The 16,043-nt window shown below is 43.8% G+C and overlaps 1 protein-coding gene across 1 annotated transcript in view; it reads left to right on the forward strand.

The window, feature by feature from the left end:
• The first annotated feature begins 770 nt into the window (after positions 1-770).
• The window catches only part of xab2 (XPA binding protein 2), a 58,998-nt gene continuing 43,725 nt past the window's right edge, over positions 771-16,043 (forward strand). The window contains exons 1-8 of the mRNA XM_069927220.1: positions 771-881; positions 3,705-3,853; positions 6,161-6,284; positions 7,782-7,979; positions 9,210-9,344; positions 10,681-10,845; positions 11,869-12,013; positions 13,787-13,938. Of these exons, the coding sequence (XP_069783321.1) occupies positions 846-881; positions 3,705-3,853; positions 6,161-6,284; positions 7,782-7,979; positions 9,210-9,344; positions 10,681-10,845; positions 11,869-12,013; positions 13,787-13,938 (1,104 nt within the window). The 5' untranslated portion in view covers positions 771-845. The remainder of the gene's footprint in view (positions 882-3,704; positions 3,854-6,160; positions 6,285-7,781; positions 7,980-9,209; positions 9,345-10,680; positions 10,846-11,868; positions 12,014-13,786; positions 13,939-16,043) is intronic.

Below are 16,043 nucleotides of genomic sequence, written 5' to 3' on the forward strand. Positions count from 1 at the left end.
GCTACCCTTTGTCTTAAATATATTTACTGGTCGCCTCCATTGTTTCAATGGGCAGTGAATTCCACAGATTTCCTCCGCCCTGGGAAAACCAGTTCCTAAAACAGAAACTAGGCATTAGAAACTATGAACTAGGTGATTTTTGAAAGCCATGAGGTTGTCTCCTTTGTAGTACACTAGCAGCTTGTGGCTGTCAAGTCAAGTTTATTGTCATCTGATCGCACAAGTACAACTGAACAAAACAGCATTCTCCAGTCCTCTGCGCAAAAACACGCAGACATACAACAGATGGTTAATGTGAGTAGTTCCCCTGGTCTTTCAGCCCGTGGGAAGAAGCTTCTTGCTTAGACAGAGTTTTCACACTTTGCAAAGTGATTAAAAGTTTGATTTTGCTGCTGTGGAGCATTTTAATGCATCCATCCTCAAGTCAGGAGACCAGAACTGTACCCAGTACTCCAGATGTGACCTTAGAAGTATCTTGTACAGTTTCAGCACAACCTCTCTGCTCCTCAACTCAATCCCACCACCAAGAACATCTAAAGGATGAAAAATATTAATAAAAACTTTTAACCAATCAAAATAAAAATATGGCCATGATTAGCCAATCACACAGGGGCAGAATACCTCAATCGAATTGCAACATTGAGGTGACGTCTCGGCAGAGTTTTTCAATGAAGGCAAGAGAGCTGCGATCTCTTTTATTGGTTTACGTCCAAGTCAGTCAACGCTTAGCATCCAATCAGTCAGCACAGAGAGAAAAATACGGTGACGTCAGTTTGGAATGGACCCCGGCGGCGAGTAATCAGCGTGGGGAGGGGGTGGGAGCTGAGCCGGGGCTGGAAGCGGCCATGCACGGCCAGTCGCAGAGGGCCGATGTGGTGTTCGTAAGTAGAGCCGACGTCGGGGCGGCCGCGGATCAAGCCTCGGGCTCAAGTGGTCGCTTCCCCCCTCCTGCTGCGTGGAGCGGGGCCCCGGGGATGGGTTCGGATGCAGCTCAGGCCTTGCCCTGGTTCCCTGCCTCAGCCCGGCCTGGATGTAGAGACTGGAGCCCACACAGAACAGCACAGAACCCAGGCCCTTCGGCGCTTCTAGTCTGTGCTGGACTCACCCTCCCTAGTCCCACTACTAATCTGCACCCAGTCCCTATTCCTCCATTCCCCTCCCATCCATGTACCTGTCCCAATTTCTCTTCACTGTCAAAATAGAGCCCACCCCAGCTGGCAGCTCGTTCCACACCCCCACTCCTCACTGTGTGGTCCCTCCTTAACTTTTCCCCTTTCACCCTTAACCCAAGACCTCTGGCTTGTATCTCGCCCACCCTCAGTGGAAAAAGCCCACCAACCTTCACTCTGTCTCTTCCCCCCTCTAAATTTGATTAAATATCTATTAAATCTCCCCTCATTCTATTTCCTAACCTGTTTAACCTTTCCTTCAGCTGGATGAAATGAGAGGTTGTTCAAAATTATTTTATTGTCGTATTATATTACATGAAATTTCTTTTAGTCTGCAGTATTTGCCATCAGCAGAAATTGCCTGGTGAAAGAGAAGCAAAGGAGAGTCCCTCCAGGGTCACTGAGTGTCCGTGGATTCACCTTCAGCACTCCCGTAGGCTTCGGTCCAGTGCTCCAGATCCAACCCGTCAACGCGATCAGGAAGCCCTCAGCACCTGTTCGCGTCCTGGTTCCAATACCTGTTGCTCCTTCAGCCAGTCACAAGTCAGTCTCCTGCAGTCCGCAGTCTGGTGTGAGTCCTTTGACCCGCATTTGCCTGCACCCTGCGTGGGCTCCTTGAGTGAACCACAGCCCGCCGCTAGTGTGTTCTTCAGCCACAAAGCCCTTCGCTGTTTGCCACCTTAGTCACTGTCCCATAGGGTCATGTCCTCTACTTCTTCTCAAATGAGGGCATGTTCTCTTCATTTTGTGGTGCCCTGCGCCAGTCCTCTGCTTGCCCAGAAGTCTGCAGCCCCTTGTGGCTGCTGCCAAACACACGTGCTGCCATCTTGGGCCCAGACCCCGCGGTGGCAGCATTTTAAAATAAATACTGTCAGCTCCTTTAAACAGGCCACTTGAAGCCTGTACAGAGCTGATGGCAATCGAAAATGGGGATTTGGACCCCATGAGGGAGTGCTGTGTGTCTGCTCTCCACGGCAAATGCACTGAAATTCTTGCTGGCTCCAGCCATGTGGGAATATGGAGTACACTAACAAGCAATGTATGAATTAAACAACCACACAAGGAGTACGGTTTAAGTTCAAACTTAGTAGTAAAAATTTCTAAGGCTAGGATAGACTGCCAGAATCGTTTCCCCGGGTAAAAATGTACCGCATGCGAGGACATGCTTTCAAAGTGAGGAGACTGGGAGTTTAAAGGAGGTGTGTGGGGCGTGTTTTTATACAGAGGGTGCCTGGAATGGACTGTAAGGAGGGGCTGCAGGAAGTGCCTCATTTGCACCCACACCTCCTCCACTAGTTGGCCTTTCAAGCGAAGCAACACTTCACTTGTGTATCCGCGGGAGTGAACTACTGCATCCAATGCTCCTGCTGTGGTTTTCTCTACAGTGGAGAGTTTGGACAGAAACAGGGAGTATCTTTGCTTTGCCCTATCCGTGACACGCATCTCCCAGTGGCCAGCCATTTCAAATGTGCACCCCTCTCCTGCACTGACGTGTCTGTCCATGGCCTCATGCACGGCCAAACCAGGGTCACCCGTAAATTGGAGGAGCAACTCCTACCAATTGGGCACATTCTAACTGGACGGCATCAACACCAACCTCTTCAGTTTCTGCCAGCCCACTGATAAATCTCTGAACCACTTCCAGAAATAAGGAGTGCGCGGGGTGTCGGGTAGGATCTTACTAATATTACTGAATCGCAACCTTCCTACTTACCATTCAACTTCCCTTGTATGAGATTTTTAAATTTAGACATACCTAATAGCCTGAATATGCCTGAGATGGCCTGATCTCGGAAGCTAAGTAGGCTCAGGACTGGTCAGTACTCGGAGGGGAGATCACCTGGGAACACCAGGTTTCTGTGAGGGGCGCTGGACAAAGTGGTCAATCTGTCTGTCTTACGGTAGACAAAAGTTAAAGAATTTCATGTATGTTACATTCTAAATGTAATGTTACGTGACAATAAGGGAACGTTTACAGCACGGTAACAGGCCCTTTCGGCCCATGAGCCCGTGCTACCCAATTAACTTATACCCCGGTAAGTTTTTTTTGAACATTGAAAAACATGATCACGTTCTGTTCGCCATCCTCATTACTTGCTGTACCTCTACTGGTAATATTTGGAGAATCGTGCATTAGCACACTTCAAACTCAACCTTCTGGCACGTTCATTCTTCGTTACCTCTCCTGCCAAAAGTAACGATTTAATGTTCTGTAATTTATAGCAACACTAAGCAGCGATGCCCAAAGCAAAGAGTGAGAGTCATTAAAAGGAGCTTTGCACTTGATACCTGGTCATAGAATAGTTTTGAGGGTCTATTCTTTCATGCTGCTGTTTTGGAAATGGTTCCTAAGAGATTTATAGTAAAGATGTGTAAAACCAACATTTCGGCCTTTCGTAGATCCAAGTTCCTCCAGCATTTGTGTGTTTTGACTATAATCACAGCATCTGCAGACTTTGGTGTTTCACTCCGAAGGATTGGTGACTGTTTTGGGGGAATCTTTGTCACTTGTCTCACCTGACCCTGCCTTTACAGGAAGAAGATGACTTACCTTATGAAGAAGAGATCATTCGCAACCCCTACTCAGTCAAATGCTGGATCCGTTACATAGAGTACAAACATTCTGCTCCCAAGCATGTGATCAACATGATCTATGAACGAGCACTCAAAGAACTTCCTGGCAGGTGTGGTGTAAATTTCCTTTTTATATACCCCTTGTAGATCAATGGTTTTCAAACTGCCCCCCCCCTAAAAAATTTAAGCAATCCCTGTGTTTGGTGAGGGATTACTTAAGGTGGCATGTGGGTGGGAAGGGAAGGTCGAGAATCACTGCTCTTGACCCAATTGTTACTGAAATATTTTGCTTGAGAAAAATTGTCATTGGCCCATTTCCTTTGGAGTTCTGAAACCATGCACATGACAAGTCAGTTAAGGACGATTAAAACCATGGCTTTCAAACTTTTTCTTTCCACTCACATCCCACCTTAAGCAACCCCTTACTCATCACAGAGCACCTTTGGCATGGGGATTACTTAAGTTGGAATGTGAGTTTAGGAGGCAGTTTGGTTTAGATTATGGAATGAATGGCTCGTGGCCCAGATGATACAAAGGGAGGTGGTGGATCAAGAAGAACGGAGGGTGCTGAAGGACATGGAGAGATGCAGAGAAGTGGCAAGTGAAATACAATATCAGAAAGTGTGCGATCATGCACTTGGGTAGAAGAATAAACAGGTAGAATATTTTTTAAATGGGGAGGAAAATTGAAAATACTCAGATGCAAAAGGACTTAGGAATCCTCGCGCAGGATTCCCTGAAGGTAAACTTTCAGGATGAGTCGGTGAAGAAAGCAAATGCGAGGTTGGTGTTCATTTCAAGAGGAATAGAATATAAGAGCAGGGATGTGATGTTGAGGCTTCATAAGGCACCGGCGAGTCCTCCCTTGGAGAATTGTGAGCAGTTTTGGGCTCCTCAATTAAGAAAGGATGTGCTGATGTTGGAGAGGGTTCAGAGGACATTCACAGGATGATTATGGGATGAAAGGGTTATATGAAGAGTGGTGGACTGCTCTTGAATTGTTCTCCTTGGAATTTGGGAGAATGGGGTGGGTTCTCATTGAAACATTTTGAATGTTGAAAGGTATGGACAGGTTGATGAGGAAATGTTGTTTCCCACGGTGGTAAGAGTCTAGAACAAGAGGGCACAACTTCAAAATTGAAGGGCATCTGCTTAGAACAGAGATGCCTAGGAACATTTTCAGTTAGAGAGGGGTGAATCTGTGGAATTTGTTGCCACAAGTGGTTTTGGCGTCCGGGTCGTTGGGTGTATTTAAGGCAGAGATTGATAGGTTCTTCCTGAGCCAGGGCATCAAAGGTTATGGGGAGAAGGCCGGGCAGTGGGGCTAAGTGGGGAAATGGATCAACTTGTGATTAAATGGTGGGCCAGACTTGATGGGCTGAATGGTCTATTTCTGCTCCTCTATCTTATGGTCTTAATTACAAAGCAAAATGCAGAGAGCTGAATAAAGATGGCCACTTAAAAATTGTCTTTGTTTTGAACTTACTAATTCTAGCATCTACCACACACTTGAGTTGTATCTGGTTTGTGAAAAGATGTCCTTTACAAGGCATGTGATATTTGCAAAGTTCAAATGCAGTTTAAGAGCAACCAGATTTATAGAATCTTTACAGCTCAGAGCAGATCATTTGGCCCAGCGTCAATGACCAGTCCTTCTGGACGAATATTGCCTGACAAATTCATGCACAGTGGGGCAAAAAAAAATCATGATTCTATATTTTAACAGATGTTGGGAGCACAAATGGAATTTGCTGGTTTGGACACTTTTGAGATCTGAGTTTTAACTGTTAGCCTTTACTGAGAAGTAAAACCTATTATAGTAAAACCTCCGGTATCTGCACCTATGAGGATGAGTAGAGGCCGGATTAGTGAAATTCCGGTTGCTTGAGACTGCGTGCTGCCCGATTGGCGAATTCATGGCAAGGCAAGCCAATTTTAATTGTTCGTATTTTTTTACCCTTTTCCACAATTTTTTTTTGCCGATTGATTGAATTCTGGATAACGGGTTTTACTGGATAAGATTTCTCATTCCCTATTCTTCGTCTTCCCCCACTTGAATTAATGGTCCTTTTTTTTGTTTTTGTGCCTTTGTGAAACATCGTTTGCATTTCAACTGTCTCAAATCTTCCATTGTCTTATCCTGATCTGTATTGTAGACTATTGCTTTCAATACCTTTTGAGTTTACGCTGTGTAAAGCAGCAGCCATTTTTTTATCAATGCTGCCTCCAAGCCATTTGCAAAACTATGCAAGAATAGCTGGGGAATGTCGAACCGACACAGGGTCGAGGCTTACAGGAAGGGAGGAAGGAAGCTGGGAGGTGCCAGAGAAACTTGCAGCTTTCTTGCTTTCTGCCTGGAGATTTTGGACACAGTAATAAATTCTAAGATGTTAATTCTGCTGCTCATTCTTTCACAGTTACAAGCTGTGGTACAATTACCTGAAGCAGCGACGGAAACAAGTGAAGGGGAAATGCATCACAGACCCTGGGTATGAAGAGGTTAACAACTGTCATGAGCGAGCCTTGGTTTTCATGCACAAGGTATTTGTATATTGGTTTGCCCCTGTCGACAGCACTTTACACTTTATCAATAAGATCCATTCTTTATTTTTTTCTATTAATTAGTTGCTCAGCACCTTTGGGGAGAAGGTACAGAGATGTCAAATCCAGCACCTCTATGTTCAAGAACAGTCCTTTCCCCAACAGCTGTCAGGCTTTTACACCTCTCCATGCGCCCCTAACCCAAACCAGGATTGGCAAAAAAAACCGCTGTTGAAATCTTGCTCTCTCTTTTTTCTTGTACAAACTGCATTCCTGAATATTTATTTACTGTAGAAGTCCCAAAATCTGGACTGCTCAGGGATTGAGTCGGTTCGGATCCTTGGGCAGTACTTTTAAAATTTAAGGAGGGAGGAACAGGTGAATTTTGATAGTTTATTCATTATCAAATGCAGCACACTTCATTGATTGAAACGAGCAGTTTTAAAGAAAAATAAAAATGTCCTGTGCATCTGTGGCTCACAAAAGCCCGCTAAATTTAAAAAAATTTGATAGTTTTTACCATGTCCGGTTTCTCAGATTTCTGGCATTGGATTTTTGGACTTTATCTGTATTTTTATAAGAATTATCTCTTCTGAGTTGGCATAATGTGGTCATTTAATTTACACTCTTGCCATTGACTTATCTTATGTACCTGTGTGGCTGCAGCAAGTAAGAATTTCAGGGCATTTGTACATTGTCCTTGTGTGTATGACAATAAACCCTCATCTCATCTCGCCCCTCTCCCCACCATTGAAATCTACCTTCCCGAACCCTTCTGCCCCACTTTCCAGTGCACGCTTAGTTATCTATTACGTGGAAATGAGGGATGTGTGGCCACCGAGAGACTGACGGTTTGAGATGTGTGTTTAAATCCCGGCTGGGAATTTAAGCTCAGTTAATGAAAGAATCGGGAATTTAAAAGAATCTACTTTGAAGTCTTCCCCCAGGTATATTTTCATCAGCTTGTCAGTTTCCTTCTTACCTGAGTAAAAGATGCCAGATGCAGTAGATATCATAGGAGCAGAAATAAGCTATTCAGCACATCGAGTCTACCCCACCATTCAGTCATGCAGCCTTCTGTTATGGATGCTCTCGTGATGAAGTTGAGTTCTTGTTCCCGCTGGGCTAGATATGAAGCGAAGGGAGGAAAGAAACCTCTCGGATTCATCCACCAGTATCTCTCAGTGGACACCGAGCCTGTCCAGACTGAGTGGTGTATCATCACCTTTCTTCCTGATAGCTCCCAGTCACCCACCACGACTTGCTTGTGGACGAGTGGCATTGAGTGATACAGTACGTAAATAGGCCCAGTCCATGCCACCCATTTTTACCTAAATCCCATTTCATTCTCCTCCCATTCCCTTAAACTCCCACCTCCACAATAGAGCCAATTTACAGTTAACCTAAGGACCAAAATAGAATTGGTTAAAGCTCTAGAAGAGGTGAGGGCATAAGCAGACTGTCATCTTATTTGTAAAATTTTCCTTTCATTTTCAGATGCCCAGAATTTGGCTAGACTACTGTCAGTTCCAGGTTGACCAGAAGAAGATCACGAGGACCCGGCGCACCTTTGACCGTGCCTTGCGTGCCCTCCCTGTCACTCAGCACTACCGGATTTGGCCCATGTACCTGAAGTTTGTGCGCATGTTCCCCATGGCTGAGACGGCAATCCGGGTCTACAGGCGTTATTTGAAGGTAGAAGCGTAAACGAGGCGTACCTGGTGAGGCAGTCTTGTGTCTCACTGGCTCATCCATTACTAGTTGATCCTCAAAGCTGCTGGTCAGAGCAGTGTGTTGGTTGGTTGGTTGTTGTTAGGAGGAGGTTGGTGACTCCAAATTTGTTGCCAACTGTCCTATGAAGGTAGTGTTGGGTCTCTCTCTGAATTGTAATGTACAATGGTGGTAGGTAAATAATTGATTATTAAACCGCAGGAACAGGCTCTTTGCCCCAAAATGTTTGCCAATTGAACTAAAATTCTGCTGCTTGCACACGATGCAAGTCCTTCAAATTCACAAGAAACCACCCTCCTTCCCCCAATCAATTCTCACCTTTCCTCTTATCCAATGAACACCTTTTGTCTGTTGGCCAGGTCGTCCCCCCCCCCCCCCCTCCCATTCTTCCCCCTTTCTCTCCCCAGTCTTTATTCCATTGCCTGCATGCTTTTCTCTCGTACCTTGGGCTCGGGCCCGAAACACCAATGATAGATTTTTACCTCCTATGAACACTGCGAGGCCGGTTTACTACAATCACAGCGTCTGCAGACTTTCGTGTTTCACTGCTTCCAATCTCACAGGCTTTTGGGATGCAGGAAGAAGCCAAAACACCTGGAAGAGCCCAGAGTCGCAAGGAAAACGTGCAAACCCCACACAGGTAGCACCCAGTCAGGATTACATCGAGGTTTCTGGATCAGTGAGCCTGTGGCTCCACCAGGTGTACCACTCTGCTTATTTGACAGCATTTAAACTCGCTATTCAGGGTGATTAAAGTTAGTTTTGAAATACTGCTGGCTGTTGAATCACTGCCATGTCCCCTAGTACGTTCAAATTCTAAGTGAGAGACATACATCGACTGGAACATACAAAGAGATTGCAGGGAAAGTTCAGCAGGTCAGGCCGCTTCTGTTTAAAATAGAAACAGCTAACATTTTTAAGTCCACGATCCTTCATTAGAACCAGGAAGGAGGTCGATTGCGGAGAAGGTGAGGGAGGGAACGGCAGAACAGTTGGGAATTTCTCAGCTAATTTCAGATTTGCAGCTTCTGCAGCGTTTATTTTTTTTAAGTTTTCACAAGCCAACTTTGGGCCCGCAAATGTACTACCAACTAAAGTTGTCGGTAGTCAGCCTGTTAGCCGTGGTAAAGAATCGACAGCTTTCCTTCTCTCTTCCCTCATTTCCCATGATTAAAAGTCATTTAATGTTTCCAGCTGTCCCCTGAAAATGCAGAGGAATACATTGAGTATCTGCACTCCATCGACCGTCTGGATGAAGCAGCCGTCCGACTTGGTGCCATCGTCAATGACGAATCATTTGTCTCAAAAGAAGGGAAATCAAATTATCAAGTAAGTGTGCTCCTCCCCTGCCCCTCCCACCCACCATTTTATTCAGGTGCCTGTCTACATTTTGCCCACACCTTTATCTTTGCTACATAAAAGACACTGTTTGATCTACTGAGTTTCTCCAGTGTTGTGTTTTTACTTCATTCACAGTGTCTGCAGACTTCTGCGTTTTACTATGTATCAAGTAAGTCCTTTTCCAAATGGCCGTTTTTACACTTGAGGATGGAGCAGACAGGGAAATCTACATCCTTGTATCTGAATCAGAATTTATGGTCATGAACAAGCCATGAAATTCAATGTTTTGTGGCAGCGTCACAGTGCAAACATTCATATTATAACCATCTTACAACATTCTTATAAAAAATAAAAATAATCCCACACAAAAAGTAAGGCAGTCTCTTTGGTTCTTCACTCTGCTACCATTGGGGAAAAAGGTCCAGGAGCCTGAAGACGAGCACAAGGACAGCTTCTTCCCCGCTGCCATCAGATTCCTGAATGATCAATGAACCACAGACACGGCCTCACTTTTCATGCCCAATTATTTTATTAGTAATGTTGTAAGATGGTTATAATATGTATGTTTGCTCTGTGACGCTGCTGCAAGACACCGAATTTCTTGAAAATAAGTTCTGATTCTAGTCCATTGATTATTGTACATCCCTCTGAATGTACAAAAAGAACCAGTTGCTATTAGAATGGAAACTTCACCAATGCCCAGGGCCAAACTTGGTCCAGCACCTTGCGTTTTGACGGCATTAACCACTTCCCATTTTAAGTCCTTGTTTGGCCTCTACTATAACAAGTTAAGAGAGGTTTTAGTCCTGCCATTTTACGTGTCCTTCTAAAGAAGTCAAAAGTTGTTCTGCATCTGTTTATTTCCCTCCTTTGGTCTTGTCCATCTCCTTTTTCATCAATTAACAGGTCTCGTTGTGGAATTAACACACAGGACAGTAAGAGGCCTTTTTGGCCCATGAGCCCGTGCTGCCCCAAATACATCACCCGTACGTATTTGATGGGTGGGATGAAACTGGAGCCCCTGGGATAAACCGCCATCTTAGGAACATTGACCAAAAGCACAGCTTACTTTACAGTTCCAAATAAATGCATCCTCTAGTAATTTATAGGCCACACATCTTCAATTTCCAACTTGTCACATGTCAATGAGAAAATGATGAGGTCACTCGGTTTTGGGACACACTTTAAACGTTCTCCTTCTCCCAGTCCTCCAGCAGAATGTGTGAATGCACCCATGTGGCCAGTGACCCGAATGCCTTTTTGGGACCAGGGAAGGCCTTCATATTCGGGTGAAAAGGCCATAAGACATTTCTTTTTTCCACAGCTGTGGCACGAACTTTGCCATCTCATTTCCACAAACCCAGACAAAGTGAAGTCCCTGAATGTGGGAGCTATTATCCGGGGCGGCCTCACTCGCTTTACTGACCAACTGGGGAAGCTCTGGTGTTCCTTGGCGGATTACTACATTCGAAGTGGCCACTTTGAAAAGGTACGAATCCTCTAGCGAGCAAGATTACCATTTTAAATCATTCAACAGATTGGTAGAACTATTCTCAACAACAAATTAATTTTGTTGTCTTTTTTTCCCATTTTATTGTGAGTTGTGCCACATATCGAATTTGTGAAATGACATCTTGTTAGTCCCTGACATCATTCCAGAATTGTGGGGTATTTGGACTGAAGCAAATGGGCACTCACGATCCCAAGTTACTCTGTCAGATCATCTCTGCTTTTTTGTCATATTTTTAAGGACTTTGACTTTGTTTTCTCTCTGTGTGACAATTTGCTTACGTTCCTTTATTTGTTTCCGCAAGTCTATTTTTTGCACAATCAATAAGTGGTGAATACTGCCTGGTTCTGCAGGCAAGGGTTGTATGTGATGTCATGCATGTACTCTGACAAGAAATTTGAATCTAGTCCATTGGCCGCATTCCCAGAAGAGAAACTTCTGTGTAAAATGGAAAGCACAGAAACCATGGTCTCATGTACTGCCAATCTGGAACCACCTCATCGTCCGTATGGGCACCCTCCAAATAGATGGCACCGACGTCTCAGATTTCCATTAGAAACACCCCTCCCATCCCTGCATTGTCGTCCTGGTGTGTCATTTACCCCCAGCTCTGTCTTGGTCTCTTCCCTCTTGTCTCCTTTCACAGAGCCAAAATCAATTCTTACTTCACCTAATTAACACTTTTTGCCTGTTGGTCTGGACCCCTCCTATTCTTCAGTCTTTATTCAGGTACCTGCCTGCTTGTCGCTTGTGCCTTGAAGAAAGGCTCAGGCGCGAAGCGTCGGTAATGTATCTACCTCCTGCTGAGTTCCTCCAGCATTTTGTTGTGTTTTTATCTCAGTCATAGTGTCTACAGATCTTCGAGTTTCACGTACGTTAGCTACTTTCCCTAGATGAATGGGTGTGCACTTGCACCTCTCCATTCCTTCACATCGGTTGTGTTGATTTTCATCTTTTTCCTCGAATGAAGATACAATAGAGATGCTTCTGTTGTCGTTGTAGGCCAGAGATGTGTACGAAGAGGCGATTCAGACAGTGATGACTGTCCGTGATTTCACTCAGGTGTTTGATAGTTATGCCCAGTTTGAAGAGAGCATGATTGCAGCTAAAATGGAAACTACGGCAGAAATGGGACAAACTGAAGAAGGTGATGTTGATTTTTTTATTTAATTTTGTCTATTTTTCGATTAAAATATTTATCTCTCAGCTGTGCCTCCAAACTCTGGTTTGTGCTAATGGAAAACTCTCAGTAGGGTATTAATTTCTCCAATTTGGCTTTTGAGTCTGTAAACTCCAAGCAGGGGCAGAAGTCCTAGCTGAGTTTATGCTCATTTTTATTTAGCCCTGGAAATTGAAGCCATTAGAATAGTGGGCTTTGGGGCAGAATCAGAAGTTATTGTTATTAAGATGTTACAAAATTGGTTATTTTGTGGCAGCATTATAGTGCAAATATTGCTTTAAATCCCATTTCAAAAATAAATAAACTACAAGGAGAAAGTGAGGCAGTGCCCATTCTGTGATGGCGGAGGGGAAGAAGCTGTCCTTGTGTTTCTAAGTGCTCATCTTCAGGCTCCTGTACCTCCTTCCCAATGGTAGCAGAGTGAAGAGGGCATAGCCTGGGTGGTGGGGATCCTTGATGATAGAGGCTGCTTTGTTAAGACACCGCCTCTTGTAGACGTCCTCGATGGAGTGAAGTCTGGTGATGTCGCAGGCCGCATTAACAATTTTGAATTTAGGCGTACAACACAATAACAGGCCATTTCATGGCCCACGAGCCCATGCCACCCAATTTTCATCCAGTTAACCTACAGTATGTTTTGAACGGTGAGAGGAAACCGGAGGCCCTCCCCCCCCCCCCCCACCCCGGGGAAAACCGATGCAGACACAGGGAGAATGTACAAGCTCCTTATAGATAGTGACGGATTCAAATCACAGTCCCAATCGCTGGCGCTGTAAAGGCGTTGCACTAACCGTTATACCAACCATGCCGCCCACAACTCTGGAGTTTTTATTCTGTCCTGTGCATTGGCACCTCCATTCCAAACAGTGATGCAACCAGCCAGATTGGTCTCTACGGTACACCTGTAGAAATTTTCAAGAGTCTTTGGAATCTCCCCAAACCCCTCACAAGGTATCACCGCTGGTGAGCCTTCTTCGTGATAATACAAGGTGTCCTTTCAGTTTATTACATCCCGTGAAAGAGTTGATCCCACACCTTGCTCCTTTCCAGTGGGCTGCAGTGATTTTTTCCCTCTTAAAGCTGCTGCCCCCTCATTTACACCTAATGCACTCCAATTCACAGCAACTAATAATTCATTCCAAGACTGGTCTTCACCCTGAAAAACCTGCTTAACATGAAACTACTTTTGAAGTCGTTGTCTTCCTCATCCCTGCTCCTTGTTCGTTAATAAAATTTGACCGAAAACCTGGCTGTATTTCTCTTAGTTGAAGAAATATTGTGGATCATTGATTTTCCTTTGGGATTGCTCACTTCCTCATATAAGATTTGGCACCAAGGTGGAGAACCATAAAGGTTGCTCAGAGGGCTTCGTTATTATTTAATTGGAGCAAAGGAGAGAGTTTATTTTTCCTCTTGTCTTGTCGTCATCACTGTATTTATCCACTGCACACTGCTGCATAGTCACAATGCAGACATTTCCGAAGGACAGCTGAGGGACGAAATGCCACTTGTGCTTTTTTTTTGAAGAAACTTGTGCGAGGATTTGAATTTGGGGTATCTTTCATTAAATTTGTTTTCTTGTATTAAACGTATTACCTGAAACGGCAACACTATGTCTTTATGTCCTATGGACGCTGCAAAACTGGCTGATTCCCTCCGGCATTTTGATGTGTTTTTCCTTGATGATTAGATTGACACAAGGAACGACCCTCATTTCTACCTGTCCTTTGGCTCTAACAGACGATATTGACCTCGAGTTGCGATTGGCCAGGTTTGAGCAGCTGATAACTCGACGTCCCCTACTTTTGAACAGCGTACTCCTTCGGCAAAATCCACATAATGTACATGAGTGGCATAAGCGCGTCAAACTATATGAAGGAAAGCCCAGAGAGGTGAGGAATGTTTCTGTTATCCTAAACCATCTGATATTAAGAGTGACAGGTAGAACAGCATTTGTTAAGGTGTTTCTCTGTTAAATCCAAGTCCCACACCTTGCTTTCCTCTGGCCACTGCCATCCATTTTTCTTGATGTGGTAACATTTTACCTCTCTCTTTATGTTGACACGGTTAGCGAGACGCTTCTGCAGCACCAGAGACCCGGGTTTGAATCCCGTGCTGTCTGTAAGGAGTTTGTACCTTCTCCCAGTGTCTGCGTGGGTTTCCTCCAAGTGATCCAGTTTCCTTCCTCCCTCCAAAACGTATGAGGTTGGAAGATTATTAAGTTAATTTGGGTGTAATTGGCCAGCACGGGTTGAAATGGCCGGCTTCTACCATGCTGTAAGTAAATTTTAGGTTTAAAATTTAAATTCAAATCTCACAATTTTGTTGGACAATTTCCAAGACTTGACATCAAAAAGCCATTGATTTTGTCTGTTTTGGGTCTTACCCTGATTATTTCCTTTAACAAAGAACATTTGAAACATAGAATGGAGATCAGAAAAAAGTCCAGTCTTATGGTGGAAGTATATAATTAGTGTGCTGTGGCCAGAAACACAACATTTTGAACCAGCTTGTATATAGATGAGTTGCCAAACCTTGATAGATCCCAGTGGCTGAGTGCTGTATTATTGATGACATTGCTAAAGTTGACTCACAATCTACCCTGTCCATTGGGGGCTGTTTTGCAAAATTACCTTCATGTCTAGCTTCATTGGAATGTGAAGAAATTGATGACAGCCTGTAAGCATGAAGGTATGCATTGATCTGCTCATGGTTAATATGAGGAATAGCAGGGCTAGACCATCTGGACTATCAAGCCTGCTCCGATAAGAGCCTGCTTCAGTGTTGACCTGGCAGTGGGATCCTGCTCCTCTCACTGGCTCGTTCTCCACAAACCTAATTTCCCCATTAACGTTAAAACCCATGTTATCCGGAATTCAATTAACCGGCAGCCTCAAGCAACCAGCAAAAAGAAAATAGTAAAAAATATGTGTTTAATGCTTTGGACTTTGTGTCCCAGTTTTCTGGAACTACTAACAAGCACAAATGCTCCGTGCCTTGGATTTCCGGGACTGGTTATATACTCAACCATGTACGCTAAAGGTTCAGCCATGGACCCAGTCCAGAGTATATATGATGGTTAAAAATTGCTTGAGTCCAAAGGATTAAAATTGGAATGCCTCGCCACTAGTTGGAAATCACACAACAAGCTGTCTTTTTTTAAATTTTTTTTTATTTTTCACACTATGAACCATATTAACCAAAAGACACACAAACATTTCCCTCTTGAATATACGCAGTGTCATTTTCTCCTCTTTTTCCCCCTCCCTTCCCTCCCTCCTTCCCACCCCCCTCCCTACCCACTAAACGTTCAACATATACAATAAGCCCATTAAACAATGTCATCACACAATGAAAATAAACAAGAAAATTGTGTCATCTACTTTTACACACTGGGTTAGTTCATTTTGTCTTCTCATTCTGTCATTTTAGGGGTTGGAGGTCCGCGGTAGGCCCTCTCTGTTGTGTTCCATGTACGGTTCCCAAATTTGGGAATCAATAACATTTGTGATGTTATTTTTTAAATTATATGTTATTTTTTCCAATGGAATACATTTATTCATTTCTGTGTACCATTGCTGTACTCTCAGGCTCTCTTCTCATTTCCAGGTTGACATTATACATTTTCTTGCTCCAGCTAAGGCTATCATAATAAATCTTTTTTGTGCTTCATCTAAATTGAGGCCTAATTCTTTACTTCTTGTATTACTTAGAAGAAAGATCTCTGGATTTTTTGGTATGTTTTTTTTTTGTGATTTTATTTAATACCTGATTTATATCTTCCCAAAACTTTTCCACTTTTTCACATGCCCAAATTGCATGTATTGTTGTTCCTGTTTTTCTTCTTACAGCGAAAATATCTATCTGATACTTTTGGGTCCCATTTATTTAACTTTTGGGTCGTGATATATAGCCTGTGTAACCAATTATATTGTATCATGCGTAACCTTGTATTTATTGTATTTCTCATAGTTCTGGAGCATAGCTTTTCCCATAT

This window comes from Narcine bancroftii, chromosome 3, assembly GCF_036971445.1.
Source record: "Narcine bancroftii isolate sNarBan1 chromosome 3, sNarBan1.hap1, whole genome shotgun sequence".
Lineage (NCBI taxonomy): Eukaryota > Metazoa > Chordata > Chondrichthyes > Torpediniformes > Narcinidae > Narcine > Narcine bancroftii.